This window comes from Gopherus evgoodei, chromosome 7 (genome assembly GCF_007399415.2).
Source record: "Gopherus evgoodei ecotype Sinaloan lineage chromosome 7, rGopEvg1_v1.p, whole genome shotgun sequence".
NCBI classification, from domain to species: Eukaryota; Metazoa; Chordata; order Testudines; family Testudinidae; genus Gopherus; species Gopherus evgoodei.
In genome coordinates, this window is record NC_044328.1 from 116674571 (window position 1) to 116700179 (window position 25609).

Below are 25609 nucleotides of genomic sequence, written 5' to 3' on the forward strand. Positions count from 1 at the left end.
AAGTATCAGAGGGGTAGCCGTGTTAGTCTGGATCTGTAAAAGCAGCGAAGAGTGCTGTGGCACCTTATAGACTAACAGACGTATTGGATCATGAGCTTTCGTGGGTGAATATCCACTTCGTCAATTTTCAGTGTTGGTATCACAATTTGAAGATATAGCTGAGATTCAAAAGGTTCAGTGAAGGACAGTAAAGATGGTTAGAAGTCTTTTATGAGGACATGTCTGTAAAAAGAGACTGAAAAGCAAAAGAACAGTAATCTACAAAACATAATGAGCTGAGCACAGGCTGGGAAGCCAGGAGCTCCTTGAATTGTAATCTCAGCTCTTCTAGTAACTCATTGTTGGCCTTGGGCAAGTCACTTAACCTTGCTGCCTCAGTTTCTTCATCTGTGTATTACCTACCAAATGATATAGTTTTGAGGATTAATTCCTATTTGAACAAAACTTTGAAAATGTAAACACTCTAACAGCTTTAATTATTATATCATAGCCTAGACTGTGGGGACAGGTACATTAGAAATACTGTGAAAGATATATAAGCACTTATTTGAGGTATTTAAAATTAAAAATCAGACCTGTTTTTTCATGTGGTCCCTTGTGAAAGAACATAATAAGGCACCTGGCCCTGTCAGTTCAGAGTCCACAAATTCATGGATTAATTTCCTGTTGTTAGCTAAGTAGTTTTCCAGTGTACTCCTTACCTTTGATCTCAAGAGCAAGGGGTCACTTGAAATTAATGGTTGGTACTTTTGATATAAAACAAAATAATTCTTCACAGCGTGTTTAGTCAGTGAGCTGAATTCACTAATAAAAGAGGTCAGAACATTATATGCTGTAGCTGGCTTTAATAATGGCCTGGATAATTTTGTCACCAGAAAAACAAAATTATAGCTACAAAGGCAATGTTAGAGCCCATTGAATTTGATACTCCGGGTATTAAATGTTAACTCCAGGGTCAGAAGGATCTCTTCCCCATGAAAAGCATTTCACAATTTCTGAGGTACATTAGGTTGGTGGACATTCTGCTTTCCTGTGAAATAGTGACAGTAGCTAGGATACTGGTCCTAGTATTGCAAACCTGATGGTTCTACATTTTCCAGTGCAGAGGGCACTATGCCTCACTTAAACCTTTCATTAAAGCTTTAGATAGAATATACTGGTGTAGCGAGACCTTGTTTGGGTCCATTGACAAATTTTGTTGTTAAGCCAAAATCAACTTGGGAAGATGCTGATGTTGGTCCATCCTCTGGAGCATTTAAGACAATCACAAAGCAAAGTACTGCAGGGATTTGCTTAGTACCTACCCTGATCCTGCTAGTTTCTTATTCACTGAACCATTGTAATGCAGATGTTCAGATTTCTGGCAAATGTAGCATGTGACCTCCCTCCTAAAGTGAGCACAGTTGGCAATGCTTCCCTTGTGCATCAGGCTGCAGGTGCTCCTGAGCACAGCTGCAGGCAGGCAAGTACTCACACAGTAAAGAAAAAAAATACACAAGTATCAAGAGATGATAAAATGAGATTTTAACAAAATGTAAACAAATAATCAGGGAAAACAACAGAAAGGAACAGTCAGTGTTGTTACTTCAGCTTCTTAATGAAAAACACAGACCAATGATTACAAAAGAATAAATTTATAATTGAGTTCAGAAAAATTCCCATCATTAAATACAAGTTCATACTAATCTTCAGGCTACTTTAAAATTAATAGAACTCTATCTGAAATGTAACTAATGTTTGCCATTCTGAAATGTTTTACAAACACAGGCCCCCAAATGTTCTGCAAAATGTGTCCACCTACACAGAGCCTTGTGGGGCCTATATAGACCTTAATGGGTTTATAACTGATACATCAATTACAGAGACCACTTCAAGTAATGAACTGGAGCCACTTCTGCTGTTAAACTTGAGAGCTGTTCAACAATGCTCTGTGACATTGCATAATAGTTTGGGTATTTGGTATAACTTTATTGAGAGGGAATGATTCAAAAATGGGTAAATTTCCTCTTAGAAAGTTAGAAGGACACTACCGATTGAGGTAGAGGGACAAATCTGGGTCATTAGAACAAGAAGGAGGCTGGGGTTTTCAAAGGAGCCTGAAGAAGTTACACATCCAAATTTAATTGAAAGTCATTGGGAGTTGGGTGCCTGACTTCCTTTGCCTCCTTGGAAATTCCCAGCCTGGATAAAGAGCAGCAAGTGTATTGAAATATTCATTGCAAATGGGAGGCAATGTTATACATAAATGCAATCTTTTGTCTTACATTTTAAGCAAAGTAATCTGACACATTAGCATTTTGCTGTGGACAGATTTTCCTGGAATTCAACCCTTAAAAGACATTGCAAGAGTGAATGCCTGCAAGTATAAATGAACTCTTCCAAAAAATCTGATATATATATATAATGGCCTGTGTAAGATGGTAAGAATACTAAGAATCTGAGTGGCAGTAGCTAGGTTGATGGAAGGATTCTGTCACTGACCTATCCAATCCACATTTACACCTGCGATCCGTCAGCACGACCTTCTTGTCAACTGCTGGAAATGGGCCATTTTCATTAGCACTACAAAGTTTTTTTTTTTCTCTCCTGCTGGTAATAACTCACCTTAACTGATTACTCTTGTGGCGTGTGTACGGTAACACTCATTGTTTCATGTTCTCTGTGTATATATATATATATATATATATATCTTCATACTATATTTTCCACGGCATGCATCTGATGAAGTGGGTTTTAGCCCATGAAAGCTTATGCTCAAATAAATTTGTTAGTCTCTAAGGTGCCACAAGAACTCCTGTTCTTTATACTGGGTGTGTTTGTCAACATAGTGATGCTGGTATAAGTTTTAAGTGTAGACCAAGCCTAAAACTAGTCTCCTTTTTCCTCCTTTACAGAAACTGTCCATTGATAATGACAGGGTTGCTTTCCCTACAAATCAGTTCTCTACATTTGTTTTTTCCTTTGCTTCTTAATTTCTCATTTCCTCTGCTATCACTTTTAATTGTAACTTTGTGCCAGAATTCTTTAACCACGCAGAGCATTTGGGGATGCAGTTTGTATGAAAGACAGAAATCATTGTGGTGTGTTATATCATAGTGCTATATGCTAAATTATTTATAGACCCACCGTAGTATGGTATATAATTAAGCCAATACAGGTAGAAGTAAAACCATTTCATGGCTTAAGAAAGCTCTTCATTCTGTGGTTATATGCACAGTTCCCTTTTTTTCTGCACGGTCTCCTAATTAATCATCCGTCATCATTTCTAACGTACCTCTCAGAGTTGCGTTTAAACACAGAGCAGAGTTATAAAAGAAACACAGAGAGAGCTGCCCAGAAACAGAGCAAAGACTCTGAAAGGCACCCCTAGGATTCTGCTGGGAACCTCAAAGAACATTTTCTGGAGGAGTGACTGGGTATCTCTTTTACAGATTACCTTGTCTTCTGTGCACTGGGAAATGAGAGTCTGGAACCTGCTCCCAGTCAGTAAACTCTTGACAGTGGACTGGACTGCAGCTGTGCTAATAAGTAAGAAAAACCTTAACTTCTAGCAGCTGTTCTCTGCAACACTGGCTTTTCTGCTGTCCTTTAAGATAGAAGATACTATTTATAATTTTCTACAGTATTTATTGTATATCATACGTAATCAAAATTTGCTTACCTCTTATTTCAGTGTGAATACTTATCATGCTTATTAATGAATAGGCTGTTAATGCTATTGTAGATGTCTAATCAGCTTGTCTAATGATTTAAAATGACACTTTTGTTTGATCAGAGAGACAAGGTGGGTGAGGTAATTTCTTTTATTGGACCAACTTCTGTTGGTGAGCGAGACAAGCTTTGGAGGCACACAGGTCTGGGAAAAGGTACTTGCAATGTCATAGCAAAATGCAACATGGAATGGATTGCTTAGAGCACATAGTATAGAGGCCCATTCAAGGTAGAGTGGCCAGTTAACACCAATAAAAGATTTTACTTTGCCCACCTTGTCTCTGAAATATCCTGGGACCAACACGGCTACATCTACACTGCATACATTTTTGTTTGATTACATTTTCAGTAATTTAACATACAAAACCCGCAGTTAATGATACAGTACAGTGGTGAATATATCTGAAAAGTTTGTAGTATCACATGAGTATGGAAATGCCTCTTTAAAGACTTAATTTTTCAGTACTGGGATGATGGAAAAATGAAAATGATGGGGAAATTGAGGGTCCAGGAATCTTAGGGCAGGTCTGCACTTAAAACGCTGCTCGGCACAGCTGCGCAAATGCAACTGCGCTGCTGTAGCACTTTAATGAAAACACTCTAAACCAATGGGAGAAAGCTCTCCTGTCAGCTTAGTTCATCCACCTCCGGGAGAGGCGGTAACTATGTCTGTGGGAGAAGCTCCTCTGCTGACATAGTGCTGTCTAACCGGAGCTAGGTCAGTATAACTATCTTGCTAAAGGGTGTGGCTTATTTATACTCTTGAGCGATGTACTTATACTGAAGTAATTCTGTGGTGCAGACCAGGGCCTAGTGTCTTTCCAAGGTCCCAGGGAAAGTATGTGGTGGAAGAAGAATTAGAATCCACATCTGCTGGCTCCAAGGTAAAAATTTACAAACTTGAGTGTTAGGCACCCAAATCCATCTTTCGGCTACTAAATAGATGACTTGATTTGCAGGCGTGCTGAGCACCAGCTGCCTCCATCCAAGTCAATGTTCTGAAATTACTGAAGTCAGTACGAGAGGTGGGTCTTCAGCACATCTGAAAAGCTGGGCATTTTAGAAACCTAAAGGTGGACTCAGGTGCCTAACTTTAGGCACCTATGTTTGAAAAAATTGATCACCGGTGTTGTGCTCCCCATTTACTGAGAGAAATATTATAAAGCTGTCTTTAAAACATTACATAATAATCCACACCTGCTGCAGCTATGATGGAATAATAAAGCACCTCCCATAGCTAAGAAGTGTAATCATAAGTGGTATCTAGTTCAATACTCTGATTACATTGGCTTAAATAATACCAGAACTAAACGGTAAATACTGTTGCATTGCCTCTATGAGGCTCAGACCTTCCTGTTAGGATATGTATGTGTTTAGTCTAACTTTTCAGTAACTTGTTTTAGCAGAAATATGGTCTAGCCATTGTCTGTAGATTTTTGTATCATTAGTAATGTTTATGGAAGAAGAACTGAACATCTGTATGAGATTTGCAAGCGGAATTTTAAAGAAATGCTATATTTCATATTTTTACAAGACCCACTGGGTCTTTTCTTACACAAAGACTTTTTTATTGGTATGATTTCTGTGTCTTTATATACAGATTAGGCAACAATTAAATAGCCCATCTTAGGGCTTGTCTACACTACAGCCCTGACTCAACCTATGTTATTGACTTACAGTCTCCACAGTAATTACAGCCAATGGTGAAATCCATAGGTGCATGGCTTTTCAGGAGCTATACTGCCATTGAGGGCAAGTGGTCTTGGAGCTATTGTGCAGGCATGTGGATGGCCATGGCATGATTCTCTGAAATTCATATGGATCTCAGAAGGGCATCAAGTGTCAGGCCAAATTTGCTTCCAACTCCATAGTAGCAGATGGAGGCCAAGCTTGGCTCCCTTGAGACTGAGCAGTTAGAAACACCACAGGTCAAACCAGACTCATGCACTTTCCTGATCAGCAAAGAACTAGCTCCCCACAGGATATAAAAATAGAGAATGGAGTAGGACTTGGATGTTACACAACATCTTGTTTTCATGAACTCAACATTAAAATTAGTTCCTTTGCAGCAGAAGTTTCCAAACCTGTGCTTGCTAGATCACTGGGGATCTGGAGAGTACTTGCTGATGGGTCATGGAAAACTGATAGGTCATGAGATGCTAGCTCTTTTCCTTTCCAGCTGCTAAACCATTTTACAGAAACTAAAATACACTAAATACTTTCAAAGTGTTATTTTTCCATGTAAAGAATTGCTGTAGTTGCCACAGACAAATTATGTGAGTCGGAATGGGAGGGAATGCAATCATGCCTGAGGACATTCTTTGTGAGACAGTCTGTCTCTTAAGATGTAGTCCAGGGGTCGGCAACCAAAGGTGGCACGTGAGCCGATTTTTCATAGTACGCAGGGCGGGCAGGAAGGAACTCCAGGCTGGCAGCAGGCTGAGACTGCCGCTCTGGGGTTCCTGCTGCTGGCCCCTTACCAGCCGGGGTCCCCGCAGCCCCACTCACCTTCCTTCCAGTTGTAGTTTCAGTGCAGGCCCCCTGCCAGAGAGGGTCCAGGTTTCCGGCCCTGCTCAGCCCTACCAGCCTCCAGCTCCACTCACCTCAGCTGCCGATCTGGGGGTCCAGCCACTGACCTCCTGTCAGCCTTTTATCAACTTATAACTCAGAAGTCTGTGTGCAGCTTAAAGTATCTAAATAGGTGCCACCAGACATTGGAAAACTCAGCAAGGAAAAGCAAGGGCAAGGATCACACTAAACTAATAAGATCTGATTCTTAATTTAATTTTAAATAAAGCTTCTGAAACATTTTGAAAATCTTGTTTACTTTACATATAACAGTAGTTTGGTTATATAATATAAACTGATAGAGAGACCTTCTAAAAACATTCAAATGCATTACCGGCATGCGAAGCCTTAAATTAGAGTGTATACATGAAGACTTGGCACACCACTGACGAAAAGTTGCTGACCCCTGGTCTAATACAAACAAAAATGGCTTCTCTTACACCCAGTAATAAACACAGACATGTAAGTCCCTGGCGAATGTAGCCCATAGGGCTAGCCTGCTAGCATGTTTTATTATATACCGCAAGAACATGGAAGTAACGGTTCAGGCACATCCAGCAATAACAGTGATGACAGGAGGTAAGTTCGTAAAATAGTGTATGTGGAAGGGAAGGAAGGTAGAATGACGGTTGTGGTATGTGCAGAGACAACCTATACTTGCTGATAGTGGTGCGGGTGGAGGGGGAGAGGACACAATTTAAAGGTTTGGCCTAGAGTCATACCCACCTCCAGGCTGACCCCCCTCCTTTACCCTCAGTCTCCCACTCCGGAAAGCAGTGGCCCCTCCCTAAGCTCGCAGATTTTGCTCCTGCCTCTCCCTGCAGGGTGCAGCTTGCAGCTCACCAGTGCCAACAGCTGCTGTACAGGGCAGGGGGATCTGCCACACCATGTGACCCACATGCCTCCCCTCCTCTCCCATGTCATCTTTAGGTGGGTGGTCCACAGAGATTTGGTAATGGCAAGATGTGTACCTGCAGGGGAAGGAGTGGAGAATGATCGCCATCATTCACCTTCCAGTTTAATTTCCTTAATTTTGTTTATTTGCATGTAGCAACCTCATATGTTACACTACAGACTTTAGAGGGGTAGCCGTGTTAGTCTGGATCTGTAAAAGCAGCAAAGAATCCTGTGGCACCTTATAGACTAACAGACGTTTTGGAGCATGAGCTTTTGTGGGTGAATACATGCATCTGACGAAGTGGGTATTCACCCACGAAAGCTCATGCTCCAATACGTCTGTTAGTCTATAAGGTGCCACAGGATTCTTTGCTGCTTCTACAAACTTTGTGTGTTAATTTATAGGTAAGGGGCTGCATCTTGTATTTGCTAGTTGAAATGGGCTGAGGCATGTGCTGATAACTAACCATCATTGTTTATTACCAAAAGGCTATGGCCATCGTGGTGAGCATTTTTCCAGTTCTCCTTTGGAGAATGATGGCGTTTCAGGCAAACTTATTGCAAGCTAAAGGAAGTAAGTAATTTTCTTCTAGTGATACTTGAAGCTTTTGTTCTTTTGCCATTTATATGCTTAGATTTTTCACGCTTCATCATTTGTTCTCCCGGGGTCTCTGTCACCTTATCCTTCTAAATTGTCAATCCCATCCTTCTTCTAACTCTGCCTTGTTTCCTTGTTCAGCATACATATGTTCCACACATATATGAAGGCTTGGCAGAATTCAATTTTTTTTTATTATTTCAATGGATAATACCAATGTTTATTTTAAGCTTTTTTCCCAATTTTTATTGATTCTAATTTTCACACTTCGGCAAAATTATGGGTGTGTGTATCAGACAATTATTTAATGACAACAAGTGTTGTTATTTAAAAAGTTAAAGCTTTATACCATTAAAACACTAACTGTCAACATCAGATGTCAAAATATACAAAGTAAATATCCTCAAATCAAACAAGAATAAGTTCTCAAGCAGCATTTCTCTTACTTTACCTATTTATAAATTTTGATTACCAATGGAAATATTTTTCGTCAGTTTGTGTGTGTGTGTGTGTGCGTATGGTGAAAGCGATGTATACTGACATTTGACAATAAAAATCTAATCCCAGGAAGCCTACACATATAAATTCTTGTGTTTTTAATTAAAGCTCTCTGTATGGTTTAATATACATTTATCCCAGGGACAAAACTCAATTCCATCTTGTTTGTAAAACCCTGATTGTGCAAACTGATCTGTGGGTGACAGCCCTGGGCCAACACAAATGCCCATGGTCCTCAGGGATTCATCCATGTAACTCAACTTGAAGGATCCAAAACTATATTTTTAAAACAAACTAGATGTGATAGTAGGTTTCTAAAATTCATGAATTTAAAGTAATTTGGTTTTCATAATAATTTTAGCTTGGTTAGGTTTTAATTAAATTCCTATTCAGTAATCTATTTGCTCCTAACTCTCAGTCCTTTGCCCGCATATAAGAAACATGTTTTATAAGAAGCTATTGAATGAATGCAGTCTAACATTTAAATGAAGTCTCTAATCATTTTCTTGTATTGATAGTTACTTGAAAGTAGCTATTGCTCTGAACTACTCTCTATTACTAGTTTATTCATTAGTATGTCATTAATTCTTTTGTTTTCTCCCTTAATCAACAGTTCAGGTTCTCCCACCTGTTAACTTCACTCTCACAGTCTCTGCACTAGCAGAAGTACTTTTGCAATGGAAACCAAACCCTGACCAAGAAAAGAACCACACTGTTGAATACAATGTGGAAATTATGACTCCTGAGTGGGAACCGGTAATGTAAAGTATGGCTAATGCATGTTGGATTAAATGTGCTATATCAAATTCAAACCCAAGTTTTACTGATTAAGATATGACTTTCAGATACTTTGGCTCTTTAGATTTACTTTTGGTTTTGTATCATAAACAAATATATTAACCCACATCCATCTCTCTCTCTGTCTATGGGAACAACTGTGTTCCAAGGGAGATTAACCCCAGGAGATAGCAGGTGTCAGTATTGCTGTCACTCTTCCCAAGGAATTCTACTAAGTGAGGGCAGTTTTAATTTTTGGCCTGTTGAAGGCTGTCCAGCAGAGGTGTTGAATCAGCACTGTTTCTGGATAGTATAATCCACTACTGATGTTACTGCGTTTATTGCAGATTGACACCAGTATATAGATAGCATTTGAGTCCATGTTTCACCAAAATTCTGTACATGAAAACCTTCATTTAACCCATTTCCAGTACACAATCCCCCATCTTAAGCAATACATTTAAAGTACCTTCATATGGGTTCAAATATCATGTGATTTGAACCTTAGTTAAAGACCACTTTTGTTAGGAGATCAACCTTTGCTGGTCTCCTGAGTGAGAACCTAGGTTAGGTTTCATTGCATTTGATACTAATAAATTGTTTATTTTTCAAGTATGAGACAAAGAAAACTTGCAGTACCCGTACAGCTGTGCTTCATAATGGTTTTTCTGCACGTATTCGGACATTGCTTCTCTATAACAACTCGCAAATAGAAAGTAACTGGGTTACAGCTAAACTTCAAGCTCCACCAGGTAAGATGTGTTACGAACAAGGATTTAATTTTATGTTATGTTCTAGTCTGTAGACAAGAAAGCATGAAAAGGATGACAGGTTTAAAACTTCAAAAGGAAGACATCTCCTGCTCTACATGGCATTGTTCTTATACAATAGTTTTCTTCCAGATTCCAATATCTTTATTCAGACTGAATAGCATCTTACTCATGATTATTACTCCATGACTTCATTTTGTCAATGGCACTACTTGTGAGGCAAGATGCTATTCAGTCTGAGTATGGGTATCAGAATTTGTCCCGCAGGAGAGACAACACATAAATTCCCAAGGAGCAGAAGATGGCTGAGATTTAGGGTATCAGTTAAGATTAGCCTGGTTTTGCCAATATAATTGATAAAGAGGAGGTGGAGTAGTGGTTTTGTTAGAGCAAGGAGTGGGCAGAGATATCATGAGGATGTGTAAGATCCTGAAATGAAAAGATCAGAAGGATGCACATCTTGGAAGATTCGTTGGCTCAGGGGACTGGTACCAGAATAACAACCTTTTTCACCTGTAGGTCACTGGTTGACTTTAAATTACTATTACTTAAAAACTGTTGAGAGGTTTGTGAAATAAGTTGGGGAATCCTGTTTGGTTTCTAGTGGAGCTGATTCCTCATCACAGTTTTAACTAATTGTCTATCTATGCTGAAAGTACTGAATGGAGATGGGCACTATTTTTCAACCTTAGAATGATCCCTAAAGGTCAAGGTAGAGGTATGGTAGGGATGCATGTAGAAGGTTATACTGCTGTTGTAAGATTTCATCCTGTAAATGGACTCGCATTCTTCTAAATCAAATCTAACCATCCACCCTTTGTTTTAAAAAACATACTCCTGTTTTAGGATTTTGAATTCTCCATGAGACAAGTCTGTAGCACTCATCTCCTACAGAATTTTCATTTTCCTAATTGTCCTCATCTCTATCCTGCATTGTTTTCATTGTTGGCCTGATATCCAGCAATATCAGCAATCAGAGCCTTGTGTTACAAAAAAACTAAGCAAACAGGTCTCAGAGAATCATAGTTATCTCCATTGCTTCTTCTATCTCCTTTCCAATCTGTATCTGATTTCAATCTCTCTGGAGCTCTTGTCATCTCCATGCTAGCCAGACTCACTCTTTGAAGCCCTCAAGCCTGGAATACATACAGCAGCTGTACAACTTTGATAATCCTTACAACAGAGTTCTTGAAATACAGTAGCTGAGATATCTAATCCCCTCTTATTTAATAATTCAGTTCACTTTTGCTCTAGAGACAGTTTAGACCAGCTCAAGTCTAAATGTGCCAATTACATCATAAAGCCTGAAGGGCAGTGTTGTATCTGTTCTAGCCTGACTTTCTTTATGCAAACATGTTCAACCAATTCTGTGGAAGAATGAAATGGAAGTGATTTTAAGAAGCTTTAGATGTTTGAAATGTTTATTTAGAGAGAGATAGGTCTGTTTACATATGTGTGTATGTATGTGTGCTTGTCAGACATCATGCAAACTGCTTGAGAAAGCCTTATACTATTGAGCCTGATTCAAAGCCCTTACAAGTCAATGGGACTATGGAGAGGCTTAAAATTATGCATGTGTGTAGTAATAATTGGGCCTACAAATTTACCCTAACTGTGAGCTCAGTTGTAAGAAGTGAGTGAAAGTTCAGAAAATGTCACAATTATAGAATCCTAGGGAGGTCATCTAGTCCAACCTGCTGCTCAAAGCAGGACCAATTCTCAGACAAATTTTTGCCCCAGATCCCTAAGTGGCCCCCCTTAAGGATTGAACTCATAACCCTGGGTTTAGCAGATAAATGCTCAAGCCAATGCTCAAACCACTGAGCTATCCCTCCCCCATACAATACAATAAATGTAGATGGGGAAAGATACAAAAGGGAGACAGAATTAGCCTACTGTTATAACTCAAGCACTGTGTTAAGATCATGCCTGGTAAACAAGAAAAGTCTGGGACTGGCAGTCAGTGAACCAAAATTGGTTTTGGAAATTAGACCTAATTGGTGAACAAAATAATGAGGCAATGGGCTCTTCTGCCCATCATTGCCTTTTGGGTGCCTTAAAAGAAAAGACTTTATGGGGGGGAAATCAAGCAGCAGCTGTCTGCCAATAACCAGTGGCTGAAAGATAGGAAAACAGGAACAAGCAAGCTTCACCGCCATGGCTTTCCTCCCTCCCCTGCCTACTGGAACTCTGGGATCCACTGTAATGCCAGTGGGTCTTTGTCATCCTACTACCAAGAGATATTTTGAACAGACTCAGCCAAAAGGCGAGACCCAGATGATATCACTACCCCTACTGGCCCTGGCTAAATCCTGGATACTGTCTGGAGGCTGAGACTGTGTTGTTTTCTTCCTTGCATGTGTATCTTTTGCCCACCCCACCTTATTTCTTCTCTTTCCTATCCCTCTTCATTTGCCTTCTATTTAATAGAAGTCTGGCTTAGCCAGCCAAGACTGCATACTTTTCCAATATATCTGTGAGCCCGTGCCTAGAGAGGCAGATAAAAGCAGTGTCTAAATAGTCCAACACTGGTACAAGTTTGCCAAGTCTTGGAGTGGCTGATAACGACTGTGCCATGCCTGTGTTTCTCCAGCAGTAAGTTTGCAAATGAGAGTTAACACCAGAGACAAAAGCTGCATTTTCTATCTTTCCTGTTCTTTTCTCTCCTCTTGTGTGTATTTGTCTTGTTTTGCCTTCTAGGAAATGGGCTCAGACTTTAAAAAGAACAGCAACAGCAGCTCCAGCCCATCTCAACTAACTTTTTCTCTTTTCCCCAAAGAGGACCATTTAAGAGACTATCAAACAAAGATTTTTTTTCCTTCTAAAGACTCTCTATAGGTAAAGGAAAAGGGAACAAGGGATGCTGTTATAATGAAAGTCTTACTTAATACTTTACATTTTAAATGTTTAAACTGTTTTCCCTTCTTTTCTCTATCTTTAAAAACAGGTTAAAAGGTTTTTTAATGATGTGTTTGCCATGGTACTAAGCAGGCTGAGGTCTTTGTTTTTCAGATGGTACAGGTTGTTTAAAACTGTTTAATGTTGGAAAGTTACAGGGTCATGTTAACATCTTTAACTCTTTGGGCTGATATATAAGGCCCGACCTGAATATTGGGACAAACTTTAAATAATTGCGGCTGAGTTGCGAACAAGACATGGAAAATCGTGGAAAAGTAATAATGGACCTTTATTAATAGCAGTAATTTGGAAAAGCCAAAGTAGACCTATTTGTTTAAGAAAAATTTACTGGAACAATATAAACACTGAAGTATTATGTTATGCCTGCTAATTTTTGATCACCAACCATTTTGCTGCAACTATATTACATTCATTTTAAAACAGTGACCGGTACAATATAAAATTCAGAAGACTAAAAGTCTCAACACAACTGCTGTAGAAATCGAGTCCAGTCACTTTAGCTTTTCACAGGCATTGAACGTTACTGCAGTATTAATTGCATAATAAAAATGTCTGCAAAATTGTGGACTGTGCAAAGTAAGCCAATTAAAATAAAAATTGCAGTGGAAGCCGCAAGGTCTGCAATTTGCATACTATCACAAATGAAGTAGGGCTGTACTCATATAGACCATTAAATATAGTATAACGTGCTTAAGTGTTTGCTGGAATGGGGTTTAAAGAAATTGCTTCAAGTGAATGGGCTAAGAGAAAATATTTTAAAACTTTCTAAAACATTTCTAAACATTGTTTCCTGTAATTGAGGGGCATACACAGAATACATGGTGGTGTCCGGTGGTATCAAAATAACAATTTGTAGTGTTTGGGATGAACTGCTTCACCACTCATGAGAGAGACATCCCAATTTTGTATAAATATTTGATATCTAGACAGATTTGATAGAATATATACATATACAAGGAACCAAAGATTATAATCAATTGTATTTAGTTATTTTATATTCATGAGTAATAAGAACATGCTAGTAAATATTTAGCACTTATTGCCTTACAAGTTCAACCTTTTATGTATTGTTGGTGCTACAGGTGCTGTTGAGACATCAGTTACTAACTTATCCTGTGTGATTTACACGGCCATTGATAATACTGCATCTCTTCATTGCACCTGGCTTGCTGGCAAAGAGGCACCAGAAGATACAAAATACTTTCTATTTTACAGGTAAGGGTCTGCTTCTATTTTTACCCCTTGTTAGTTTCCCTAAGATAATAGTGTCTTACAAACTAATCTAATTTAGGTATAATAGCTACACTGAAGAATGCCAAGAATATAGTAAAGACAAATGGGAAAGAAATATTGGTTGTCGATTTTCAAACACTTACATAAAGACTAGTGAAACTGACGAAGTCATCGTAATACACATTAATGGGTCAAGCAAGTACACTGCAATCAAACCTTTTGAACAGTTATTTAATCCACAAGCCATTGGTGAGTAAATATTTTTAGTTTTTACACATTAAAATATTAGTATAACTTCTTAGATCTTGGTGAAATGTTTGCAGTGAAATCTTTAAAAAATCTGGTATAAAACTCAAACCTGCTCTGCATTTTGGTTTAAAGATTTGTTGAAGTTCATTGGTGGTTTAAATGATTCATGGTCCAGTTTAAGATATGGGCTAGTTTAAGGTTTTGCATGGATATTTTCTGAAAGTGGAGGTCTTAGTGTGGAACTAGGGGAAATATGATTATTTTAACTGTGTGGTTTTAACAGTTAGGTTTAAATTCTAGGATAATAAAAATAAGAGATAGAAATAACCTATTAGTTCATCTAATTTATCTGTCTGCTAAAGTACGGTTTCCCACAGTATTTTTTTTACTGCTTTATCCAGTCTAGCTTTAAATGTCCAAAGCAATGCAGCTTTTACCAGTTTTTATTATACAGTTTAACACATTTCATTGGAAGGAAGCTTTTCCTGATAGGTTAATTTTCCTTTCCTTAATATCATCCCTTTAGTCTAGTTTATACCCCTTTGATTCTCTTATATAATTCCTCTCCCGTCTGAGTTTTTACAACCTTCACTTATTTATAGACTTATCACATCTCCTTTCATATGTTGCTTAACTAAGAGAGACATATTTAACTTTTTTAACTTACTTCTTAGAGGTATCCACATACTCAGTTTCAATGCTCTTCTCTGAACTTCTTGCAATTTTTTAGAAACTTTATGGCAGCATGGTGCCTGGAATACACTGAAGTATTGTATTCCAGTCACCATATTACCAAAATGATGTTGAAAAATGGGAAGGTTTTACAACACAGATGCACTCAGCAGGACATATAGCAGCACCTTTGGCACAGGAAAGGCAAAATTTGTGTGTAGAGGGCAGCATCCATATACACAATTCTAGGGGGTATGATGCAATCCCTAAAATAAGGCAACATGAAATGATGTATGGTGACAAAAGCTTAGGGTGACCAGGTGTCCCAATTTTATAGGTACAGTCCCGATATTCAGGGTTTTTTCTTATATGGGCACTTATTACCCCCCAACACACACACACACACTGTCCCCATTTTTCATATTTGCTGTCTGGTCACCCTCAGCTGTGCTCCAGGCACCAGGCCTCCAAGCACATGCCTAGGGCAGCAAGCTGGGGGGTGGTGGCCTGATGGTCCCTGCGAGGGCAGCAGTCAGGGAGCCTTCGATGGCTTGATTGCAGGAGATCTGCCAGTCCCGCAGTTTCAGCGGCAATTTGGTGGCAGGTATTCCAAAGCCTCAGGACTGGAGGACCTCCCACAGGCAAGCCGCTGAATCCGTGGGACCGGGGACCTGCTGCAGGTGTGCCACCGAAGGCTGCCTGACTGCCGTGCTTGGGGCGACAAAAAAGCTAGAGCCGTCCTTGGTCACCCTACATAAGCTGATGGAGGCTAAGGAGAAAAGCGGGGTGGTGGGGGGAAAGGTTGTAGCAACAAGACCTATTTTGCATGAAAAAAATCTGCTTACCTTGTCTTTGTCAATAATGAATCTCACAAGGCATGAAATAATTGAAGGGTTTTTTTTTTGTTTTTTGTTTTTTAAATCTTGTAAAGGATTTTAATAAAGGAGGTCAGTTACTCAGTAATTGTTGATATATCAGTGGCTTTACCTACTTTTCAGTGTTTGTTTTTCCACTGATATAGTCAGTTCTTTTACACCTATCCTACAACAAACTCAAAGTGAAACTCATGGGCTATACATTCAACCAAATCCAAACCACAGCCAAACTTTGAACAACCTCCTGCCAAGAAACTTGCTTTATTGGTAACACACTGGTTATCTTATTCATTTTCTAGAGAAAGTGAATCCTCCCAGAAATGTCACCGTGTTTTTAAAACAAAACAACCTCCTGATCATGTGGGAAATGCCAGCTTCTTCTTTCCTAGAGGACTGTTTTGAATATGAACTGAACATCTACAACTGGAAGATGGATTACAGACAGGTAACTGCTTGTTAAAAGTTGAGGTATTCTATATAGAATTGACTATGAACTGTCTTTTTTATATGTCTAGAATAGGTCTCATATGTAATCTAGTGAAAAAGTCTTCTGGTTCATGGACATCTTTTGAGTTTCAAATTATGCATGTAATCAGAACTCAAACTACCGTCCTCTAAAATCTACAGATCTAGTGTTAAATCTTAGTCCCACTGAAATCAATGGAAAAACTCCCACTGACTTTAATGGGACTAAGATTTCACCCCTAATTATGAATTATACCCACATTTTAGTTTGGAAAACACTAATGGAACAATTTAAAATGTTCATCGGTTTTGGATGCTCATCTTGATGCATCCAGGTCCATTCTATCAAAGGTACACGTGCTCAGCAACTCTGAAAACCCAACATTAAGAGTCTCAAACTAGGCTCCCAAAACCAGTGAATACTTTTGAAAAATTTGGCCTGAATGAATTGCAGGTGAAAAATGGTGGATGTAATTAATTGTGGGTGCACAATTGTGCCCACAAATATGGAGGTTTTGTGTGAAAATCAAGTCTTTGGCATCCACCTCTAGGCTATTAAAACTAATTTAAAAGAAGAACAAACACAATGATCAATGCTTATATTTATGCCTAAAGCAAATATTGTAAATTTACTTCTGAAGTTTAGTAACTAGCAATTTAAGTGTTGTTGTCTTGACCATATTAGTCTTAAGAAATCTATGACAGAGTTATGTTGTTTTTAACAGATACTGGAAACAATGTTAAACAGTTTCAGTTTAAGTATTGATGACACCTGCAGATACTCCATACAGATAAGAGCTAATCGTCAATCATGGTGTAGTGAAGGAATTTGGAGTGATTGGACTGAACCTCTCCATATTGGTAAGAATCAAAATGTATTTGTCTAATAGTTACTTTAATACATATGTTACTTGAAGGCTAAATTCTGTTTAATCATGAGCATGTACTGCTACCGTTAACTTCAATGGAAGCTATGCAAGTGTATCTGAGGATGTACATTGACTCTTTAATTGTTGCTACTACTTTCTACCTCTGGGTAGTCCAGAATATGGGTTCCATTCATAAAGAAACGTGTGGATAAATGAAACGTTTGTTTGAAAGAACACTTGAAAATTCAGGTTTTAATTAAAAGCATCAATAAAAACAGCTTCCTAAAAATAAACATGGTGTTGTGACCACAAATGCAATTGTATTACTAACACATGAGAACCAGAAAGTGAAACTGACTGGTTCAAGTTTTAGAGCTGGTTGAAAAGGATTGACTCTCTGTGAAGTTAATGAGGGCTGTGCATGCTTGGCACCTCTGAAATCAGGGTCCTAGGGGAGTGTATATAGCTCCCTCCTGCCTACTGGTACAATGTTGGAGCAGTGGCTGTGTCTACACTTGCAGAGTTTTTGTGCTCTCAGTTTCAATGGTGATAGTGAACTGGTGAAAGAAAAGTGCTGGTTTGTGTACTCACTTCCACAGGCATCAGAGAGTGTTTATATTTGCAGCACTTCCATCAATGATGAGAGCAGCTATTCCACAGTGCAGCTCTCTCCATTTTGAGGATAGGTCTTGTGGGAAGTGTGTGTGTGTGTGTGGGGGGGGGGTAATCGTGGGGCATCCTGGGTCCCTGTACAGCCTCCTCTCCCCAAGCACTGATCAGCTCCAGTAGCTCAGCATTGCTCCAAATGGGGGATCATTTGCTCGGTGGAAAAGGCATTGTCACCTGGCCAGATGATAAATGAGCACTTGCAAGAAAACAAGGAAGGGGAGTTTCAAAGTTCCCGGGGCTTTACAGGGGGACAGGTGAATGTCTGTTTACTTGGCGTCACAGCAGCAGAGCTGCTGCCAGAGTGGTCACCTAGGCATTGTGGGCAGGGTCGGTGCAAGGATGTTTCACGTCCTAGGCAAAACTTACACCTTGCGCACTCCTCCCCTGACCCCTCCCACGGCAGCTCCCCCCCTCCGCCCTGAGGCACACCCCCCACCCCAGCTCACCCCTGTGCCATACATGAGCACCTCGAGCACGCCGTCGCTGCTTCACTTCTCCTACCTCCCAGGCTTATGGTGCCTAAGCTGATTGGCGCTGCAAGCCTGGGAGGTGGGAGAAATGAAGCAGCTCACCCCTGTCCCGCCTCCCCCCCGAGCACGCCATGGCTGTTTCACTTCTCCCGCCTACCAGGTTTGCGGCGCCAATCAGCTTAGGCACCACAAGCCTGGGTGGTGGGAGAAGTGAAGTGGACATGGCATGCTCAGGGAGGAGGTAAGGCAGCGGTGCGCTGGGGTGTAGAGTTCCCGTGCGTGCCACCCACCCCCCTTTACTTGCTGCAAGAGGCCCTCCCTGTGGTCCCTTGCCCCAGCTCCCTCCGCCTAAATACCGGCAGCGACTGGGGTGGCCAAAGATCCGGCCGCCGCAGTTGCTGCTGAAGAAAATGGTGCCTCCCAAATCCTAGTGCCCTAGGCGACTGCCTAGGTCGCCTAAATGGTTGCACCGGCCCTGATTGTGGAATATCCTGCACAGATTAAAAGCTGTGTAAACAGGAAGAATGTGTCTTCAGTTGCACATCACTGCAAAAGCGTCACTGGTTAGAGCTGTACCCCTCTCGTGGAGGTGGTTTTCTCTTTGCGATGAAACTTCTGAGTTTTACTGCAAAAAGTCATTGGCAAGTGTAGACGCTCCTATGGTTTTTGCACAAAAAAGGGACTTTTTCCGCTTTAAATGGCAAGTGTAGACATGATTGGTGGAATACTATTTCAGATAAATGAATGCCACCTCCTGAATCTTTCTCTTGTAGTAACCTGCAGTGTCTTTAGATGTCTCCATATAATTACTAGCCTGTTGCAATTTTGCTCTTCATGTGAAATATGACAAGATCCTAGCCTGAGCTGGCACAGCTGGGTCTGACATGCATCACACCTGAAGAAATCAGCATGTCCTGCTAGCTGTTTACTTCTTGAAATTTGACACATACCTGCCACACACACACACACACTCCCCCACGGTGATATGGGTGCTGGTATGCTAATGCCAAAAGTCAAAGCGAATGGTGAGGTCAGATACTCCTTATTAGAAATTACCTGAACTCCCCTGGGGATCTGTGAAGGTTAGTATCTTTGGAAGGCATTAATTTGCGTAGATCTGATCCACTTGATACTGTATTTCCTGATTGCTGAACATGTTTTCATAGAAGTAGCAGTTATCTTATCATGACACATTATCAACTGTTTGTACTCAGCCATCCCCTCTCACTCTTATCTTTGGAGTTATATTTCTTTACTTCCTGATTTTCTTTAAAAAAAAATGTTCTTCACATTGCTCTGTCTTGTTTACCAAACTCTTCAACGCCTTTATACCTCGTCTCTAATGAACATTAATGTGCTAATCTGCCTAGTTGGCTCTAATGAATTCGCTAATGAATACCTTCACCCAGCTCCTGGTAACAGAGCGTCCTTCAGAAGTGGGCCCACAGCAGTGCTTTGATGCTGACCAAGCTCTGCCCACAAAATGAAGGAAGGCAGTATAGGGCTGCTTACATTGGCCCTACTCTGTTTCCATGCTGGGGAAATTTTCCCCAACCCTTTGTGACTCATTTATAAGTCCTATAAGCCAGTGGTTCTCAAACTTATTTGATTGCTTCCCCTCCCGCCCTTCTTTGTGTCTGTAGTAGTTTACAACCCTCCCTGCCCCGCTCCCGGCCCACAAGTACATATATGGCCTCCTTAGCTCTGAAGGCAGAGCAGGGAGCAGTGGCTGCTGGTGGGGTGTCCACCTCTGAAGGCAGCAGTGCCACCAGCAGCAGAGCAGAAGTAAGGATGTCAATACTATACCATGCCACCCTTATTTCTCCACTGCCTTCAGAGCTGGATGCCCAGCCACCAGCCGCTGCTGTCCTAAAGCTTCTCACCCCCTTCCCCTGAATACATTCTACTCCCTCCCAGTTTGAGAACCTACTGGAGCAGGGGTCAAAATTTGCCACATTCACAATTTCTGAGTTGCCAGGTTAGGGCCCTGTGTTAAGTTCTTTCAGCTGCAGGTATGTCTACACTATAAAATTAGGTCGAATTTACAGAAGTCTTTTTTTCAGAAATCATTTTTATACAGCCAGTTGTGTATGTTCCCACACAAAATGGTCTAAGTGCATTAACTCAGTGGACTGCGTCCATAGTACAGAGGCTAGCGTCAACTACCAGAGCGTCGCAGTGTGGGTAGCTATCCCACAGTTCCCACAGTCTCCGCCGCCCATTGGAATTCTGGGTTGAGAGCCCAATGCCCGATAGAGCAAAAACAGTGTCATGGGTGGTTCTGGGTACATGGTGTCAGGCCCCCCCTCTCCCTCCTTCCCTCCCTCCATGAAAGCAATGGCAGACAAGCATTTCACGCCTTTTTTCCTGGGTTACCTGTGCAGATGCCATACCACGGTAAGCATGGAGCCCGCTCAGCTCACCGTCATAATATGTCTCCTGGGTGCTGGCAGATGTGGGACTACATTGCTACACAGCAGCAGCTCATTGCCTTTTGGCAGCAGACAGTACATTAGGACTGGTAGCCATCATCGTCGTACTCCTGGGTGCTCTTTTAGCTGACCTCAGTGAGGTCGGTCAGGGGTGCCTGGGCAGACATGGGAGTGACTCAGCCAGGTCATTCACCAGTCATAATGCACCATCCTCTGGCAAGGACCCAGGAGATGATGATGGCTAGCAGTCATACTGCACCATCTGCTGCCAGCCTAAGATGTATAAGGTAGATGGAGTGGATCAAAACAAGAAATAGATCAGATTTGCTTTATATTCATTGTCTCCCCCCTTCCCCCGTGAAATCAACGGCCTGCTAAACCCAGGGATTTGAGTTCAATCCTTAAGGGGGAGCCATTCTTTGTGACGGTTGTTTGTGTTTCTCCTTGATGCAAAGCCACCCCCTTTGTTGATTTTAATTCCCTGCAACCCATGTTGTCAGTTGCCCCTTCCTCCATCAGAGCAACGGCAGACAAGTGCTTCATGCCTTTTTTCAGCACAGATGCCATAGCACGGGCAAGCATGGAGCCCGCTCAGATCACTGCGGCAATTACGAGCACTTTAAACACCACACGCATTATCCTGCAGTATATGCAGAACCAGAACCTGCAAAAGCGAAACCAGCCGAGGAGGCGACGGCAGCACGATGACGAGAGTGATGAGGGCATAGAATTCTCACAAAGTATGGGCCCCAGCAATGTGCACATCATGGTGTTAATGGGGCAGGATCATGCCATGGAATGCTGATTCTGGTCCTGGGAAACAAGCACAGACTGGTGGGACCACATAGTGTTGCAGGTCTGGGATGATTCCCAGTGGCTGCAAAACTTTCGCATACATAAAGGCACTTTCATGGAACTTTGTGACTTGCTTTCCCTTGTCCTGAAGCTCCAGAATACCAAGATAAGAGCAGCCCTCACAGTTGAGAAGCGAATGGTGATAGCCCTCTGGAAGCTTACAATGCCAGACAGCTACCAGTCAGTCGGGCATCAATTTGGAGTGGGCAAATCTACTGTGGGTGCTGCTGTGATCCAAAAAGCCAGCGCAATCAAAGAGCTGCTGATATCAAGGTTAGTGACTCTGGGAAATGTGCAGGCCATAGTGGATGGCTTTGTTGCAATGGGATTCCCTAACTGTGGTGGGGTGATAGACGGAACTCATATCCCTATCTTTGTACCGGAGCACCAAGCCAGTGAGTACATAAACCAAAAGGGATACTTTTCAATGGTGCTGAAAGCACTGGTGGATCACAAGGGACGTTTCACCAACATCAACGTGGGATGGCTGGGAAAGGTACATGACGCTCGCATCTTCAGGAACTCTGGTCCGTTTCAAAAGCTGCAGGAAGGGACTTTCTTCCCAGACAAGAAAATAACTGTTGAGGATGTTGAAATGCCTGTAGTTATCCTTGGGGACCCAGCCTATCCCTTAATGCCATGGCTCATGAAGCCATACACAGGCAGCCTGGACAGTAGTCAGGAGCTGTTCAACTATAGGCTGCGCAAGTGCAGAATGATGGTAGAATGTGCATTTGGATGTTTAAAAGCACGCTGTCGCAGTTTACTGACTCGTATAGACCTCAGCAAATCCAATATTCCCATTGTTATTACTGCTTGCTGTGCACTCCACAATATCTATGAGAGTAAGGGGGAGACATTTATGGTGGGGTGGGAGGTTGAGGCAAATTGCTTGGCTGCTGATTATGCACAGCCAGACACCAGGGCAGTTAGAAGTGTACATGAGTGTGCGGTAGGCATCAGAGAAGCTTTGAAAACCAGTTTCATGACTGGCCAGGCTTTGGTGTGAAAGTTCTGTTTGCTTCTCCTTGATGAAACCCCACCTTTGGTTCACTCTACTTCCCTGTAAGCTAACCACTCTCCCCTCTCCCCTTTGATCACCGCTTGTGGAGGCAATAAAGTCATTGTTGCTTCACATTCATGCATTCTTTATTAACTCATCAAACAAACAGAGGGATAACTGCCAAGTTAGCCGGGAGGGGTGGAGGAGGAGGGAAGGACAAGGCCATGCTGCACTTTAAAACTTTAAAACTTAAAAAATTTAAAACTTATTGAATGCCAGCTATCTGTTGCTTGGGCAGTCTTCTGGGGTGGAGTGGCTGGAGGCCCTCCACCGCGTTCTTGGGCATCTGAGTGAAGAGGCTATGGAACTTGGGGAGGAGGGCGGTTGGTTACAAAGGGGCTGTAGCGGCGGTCTGTGCTCCTGCTGCCTTTCCTGCAGCTCAACCATATGCTGGAGCATATGAGTTTGATGCTCCAGCAGCCTAAGCATTGACTCTTGCCTTCTGTCAGCAAGCTGATGCCACCTATCATCTTCAGCCCACCACCTCTCCTCACATTCATATTGTGCTTTCCTGCACTCTGACATTGTCTGCCTCCATGCATTCTGCTGTGCTCTGTCAGTGTGGGAGGACAGCATGATCTCAGAGAACATTTCATCCCGAATGCATGTTTTTACCTTCTAATCTTCACTAGCCTCTGGGAAGAAGAAACATATGCAACTGGTGGAAGAAAGAAAAAGGGAGAGTGCTAGTTAAAAAGACACATTTGATAGGACATTCATGGTAAACCTTGCTGTTAACATTACATAGCACATGTGCTTTTGTTACAAGGTCACATTTTGATGGCTTCACCCCTCCCCCCACCACATGGCTAACAGCGGGGAACATTTCTGTTCAGCCACAGGCAAACAGCCCAGCAGGAACGGGCATCTCTGAATGTCCACTTAATAAAACCACCCTATTTCAACCAGGTGACCATGAATGATATCACTGTCCTGAGGATAACACAGAGATAAAGAATGGATGTTGTTTGAATGCCAGCAAACACCAGGACCATGTGCTGCAGTGCTTTGTTCTGCAGTGATTCCCGGCTACTCGCTACTGGCCTGGCATGGTAAAATGTCCTACCATGGAGGACGGAATAAGCCTGCCCTCCCCAGAAACCTTTTGCAAAGGCTTTGAGAGTACATCCAGGAGAGCTTTATAGAGATGTCCCTGGAGGATTTCTTCTCCATTCCCAGACATATTAACAGACTTTTCCAGTAGCTGCACTGGCTGTGAATGCCAGGGCAAATAAATAATTAAACACGCTTGCTTTTAAACCTTGTCTAATATTTACAAAGGTACACTCATCAGAGGTCCCTTCTCCACCTACAGGGTCTGGAAGGCCGCCTTGGGTGGGGTCAGGGTTACTGGCTCCAGGTCCAGGGTGAGAAACAGATCCTGGCTGATGGGGAAACTGGTTTCTCCGCTTCCTTGCTGTGATCTGTCTTCAATCTCCTCATCATCTTCCTCGTCCCCAAAGCCCACTTCCGTGTTGCGTCCTACTCCATTGATGGAATCAAAGCACAGGGGTAGGGTGCTGGTGGCTGCACCCCCTAGAATGGCATGCAGCTCATCATAGAAGCGGCATGTTTGGGGCTGTGACCTGGAGCAGCCATTTGCCTCTGTGTTTTTTTGGTAGGCTTGCCTGAGCGCCTTAATTTTCATGCAGCACTGCCATTAGTCTCTGTTATAGCCTTAGCCCTTCATACCCTTGGAGACTTTTTCAAATGTTTTGGCTTGTCATTTAATGGAACGGAGTTCAGCTAGCATGGATTCATCTCCCAATGCAGCGATCAGATCCCATACCTCCTGTTCGGTCCATGCTGGAGCTCTTTTGCGATTCTGGGACTCCACAGTCACCTCTGCTGATGAGCTCTGCATGGTCACCTGTGCTAATCAGCTCACCACGCTGGCCAAACAGAAAATGAAATTCAAAAGTTTGCGGGACTTTTCCTGTCTACCTGGCCAGTGCATTTGAGTTGAGAGCGCTGTCCAGAGTGGTCACAATGAAGCACTCTGGGATAGCTCCAGGAGACCAATACTGTCTAATTATATTCACGCTATCCCAAATTTGACCGGCAAGGCCGACTTCAGTGCTAATCCCCTTGTTGGAGGTGGAGTAAAGAAATCGCGTTTAAGAGCCCTTTAAGTCGAAAAAAAGGGCTTTTTTGTGTGGATGGGTGCAGGGTTAAATCGAGGTAACTGTGCTAAATTTAACCTAAAATCATAGTGTAGACCTAGCCTGCCATTAGCTGGGCCCTTACTTCTTATTTGAAGTATGAGGAAATACTGCCTTGTCTCAGGTAGCAAACTGTGATAACTTGGCAAATGTTGAATTTGCAGAGGATAACTGGGTAAATCTTAGTCTGCTTGTGTCATGGTATAAATCCCCACTCTGAACCTTAGCGTCCAAAAGATGGGGTACCAGCATGAATTCCTCTAAGCTCAATTACCAGCTTAGAACCTGTAGCGCTGCCACCAACCAGGAATTCCAGTACCTGGTACACTCTGGTCCCCCCAAAACCTTGCCCGGTGACCCCCAAGACCCAGACCCTCTGAATCTTAACACAAGGAAAGTAAACCCCTTCCCTCACCGTTGCCTCTCCCAGGCTTCCCCTCTCTGGGTTACCCTGGAAGATCACTGTGATTCAAACTCCTTGAATCTTAAAACAGAGAGGAAAATTCACCTTCCCCCCTTCTTCTCTCTTCCCCTCCCAGATTCTCCCTGAGAGAGACAGTAATCCTAACACAGAGAGAAATTAGCCTCTCTCTCCCCCTTCCCTCCCTTCTCCCCACCAATTCCCTGGTGAATCCAGACCCCGTCCCCTGGAGTCTCATACCAGAATAAAAAAACAATCAGGTTCTTAAACAAGAAACTTTTAATTAAAGCGCGAAAAACAGTAAAAATTATCTTTGTAAATTTAAAATGGAATAGGTACAGGGTCTTTCAGCTATAGACACTGGGAATACCCTCCCAGCGTAAGTATTCAAGTACAAATTAAATCCTTTCAGCAAAATATAAATTTGAACTCCTTC

General features: G+C 41.9%; 1 protein-coding gene across 4 annotated transcripts in view; it reads left to right on the forward strand.

Annotated features, from left to right (window-relative positions):
- IL5RA (interleukin 5 receptor subunit alpha) overlaps positions 1-25609 on the forward strand; it is a 38688-nt gene that overhangs the window by 2611 nt on the left and 10468 nt on the right. For 2 of the 4 annotated variants that reach the window (XM_030569217.1, XM_030569220.1), the window contains exons 2-9: positions 3432-3528; positions 7666-7750; positions 8886-9028; positions 9663-9801; positions 13821-13953; positions 14030-14220; positions 16067-16212; positions 16958-17093. In XM_030569217.1, the coding sequence (XP_030425077.1) occupies positions 7669-7750; positions 8886-9028; positions 9663-9801; positions 13821-13953; positions 14030-14220; positions 16067-16212; positions 16958-17093 (970 nt within the window). In that variant the 5' untranslated portion in view covers positions 3432-3528; positions 7666-7668. Of the gene's footprint in view, positions 1-2838; positions 3529-4491; positions 4596-7665; positions 7751-8885; positions 9029-9662; positions 9802-13820; positions 13954-14029; positions 14221-16066; positions 16213-16957; positions 17094-25609 lie in introns of those variants that run through there. The other 2 variants (XM_030569218.1, XM_030569221.1) reach the window with 2 other exon arrangements.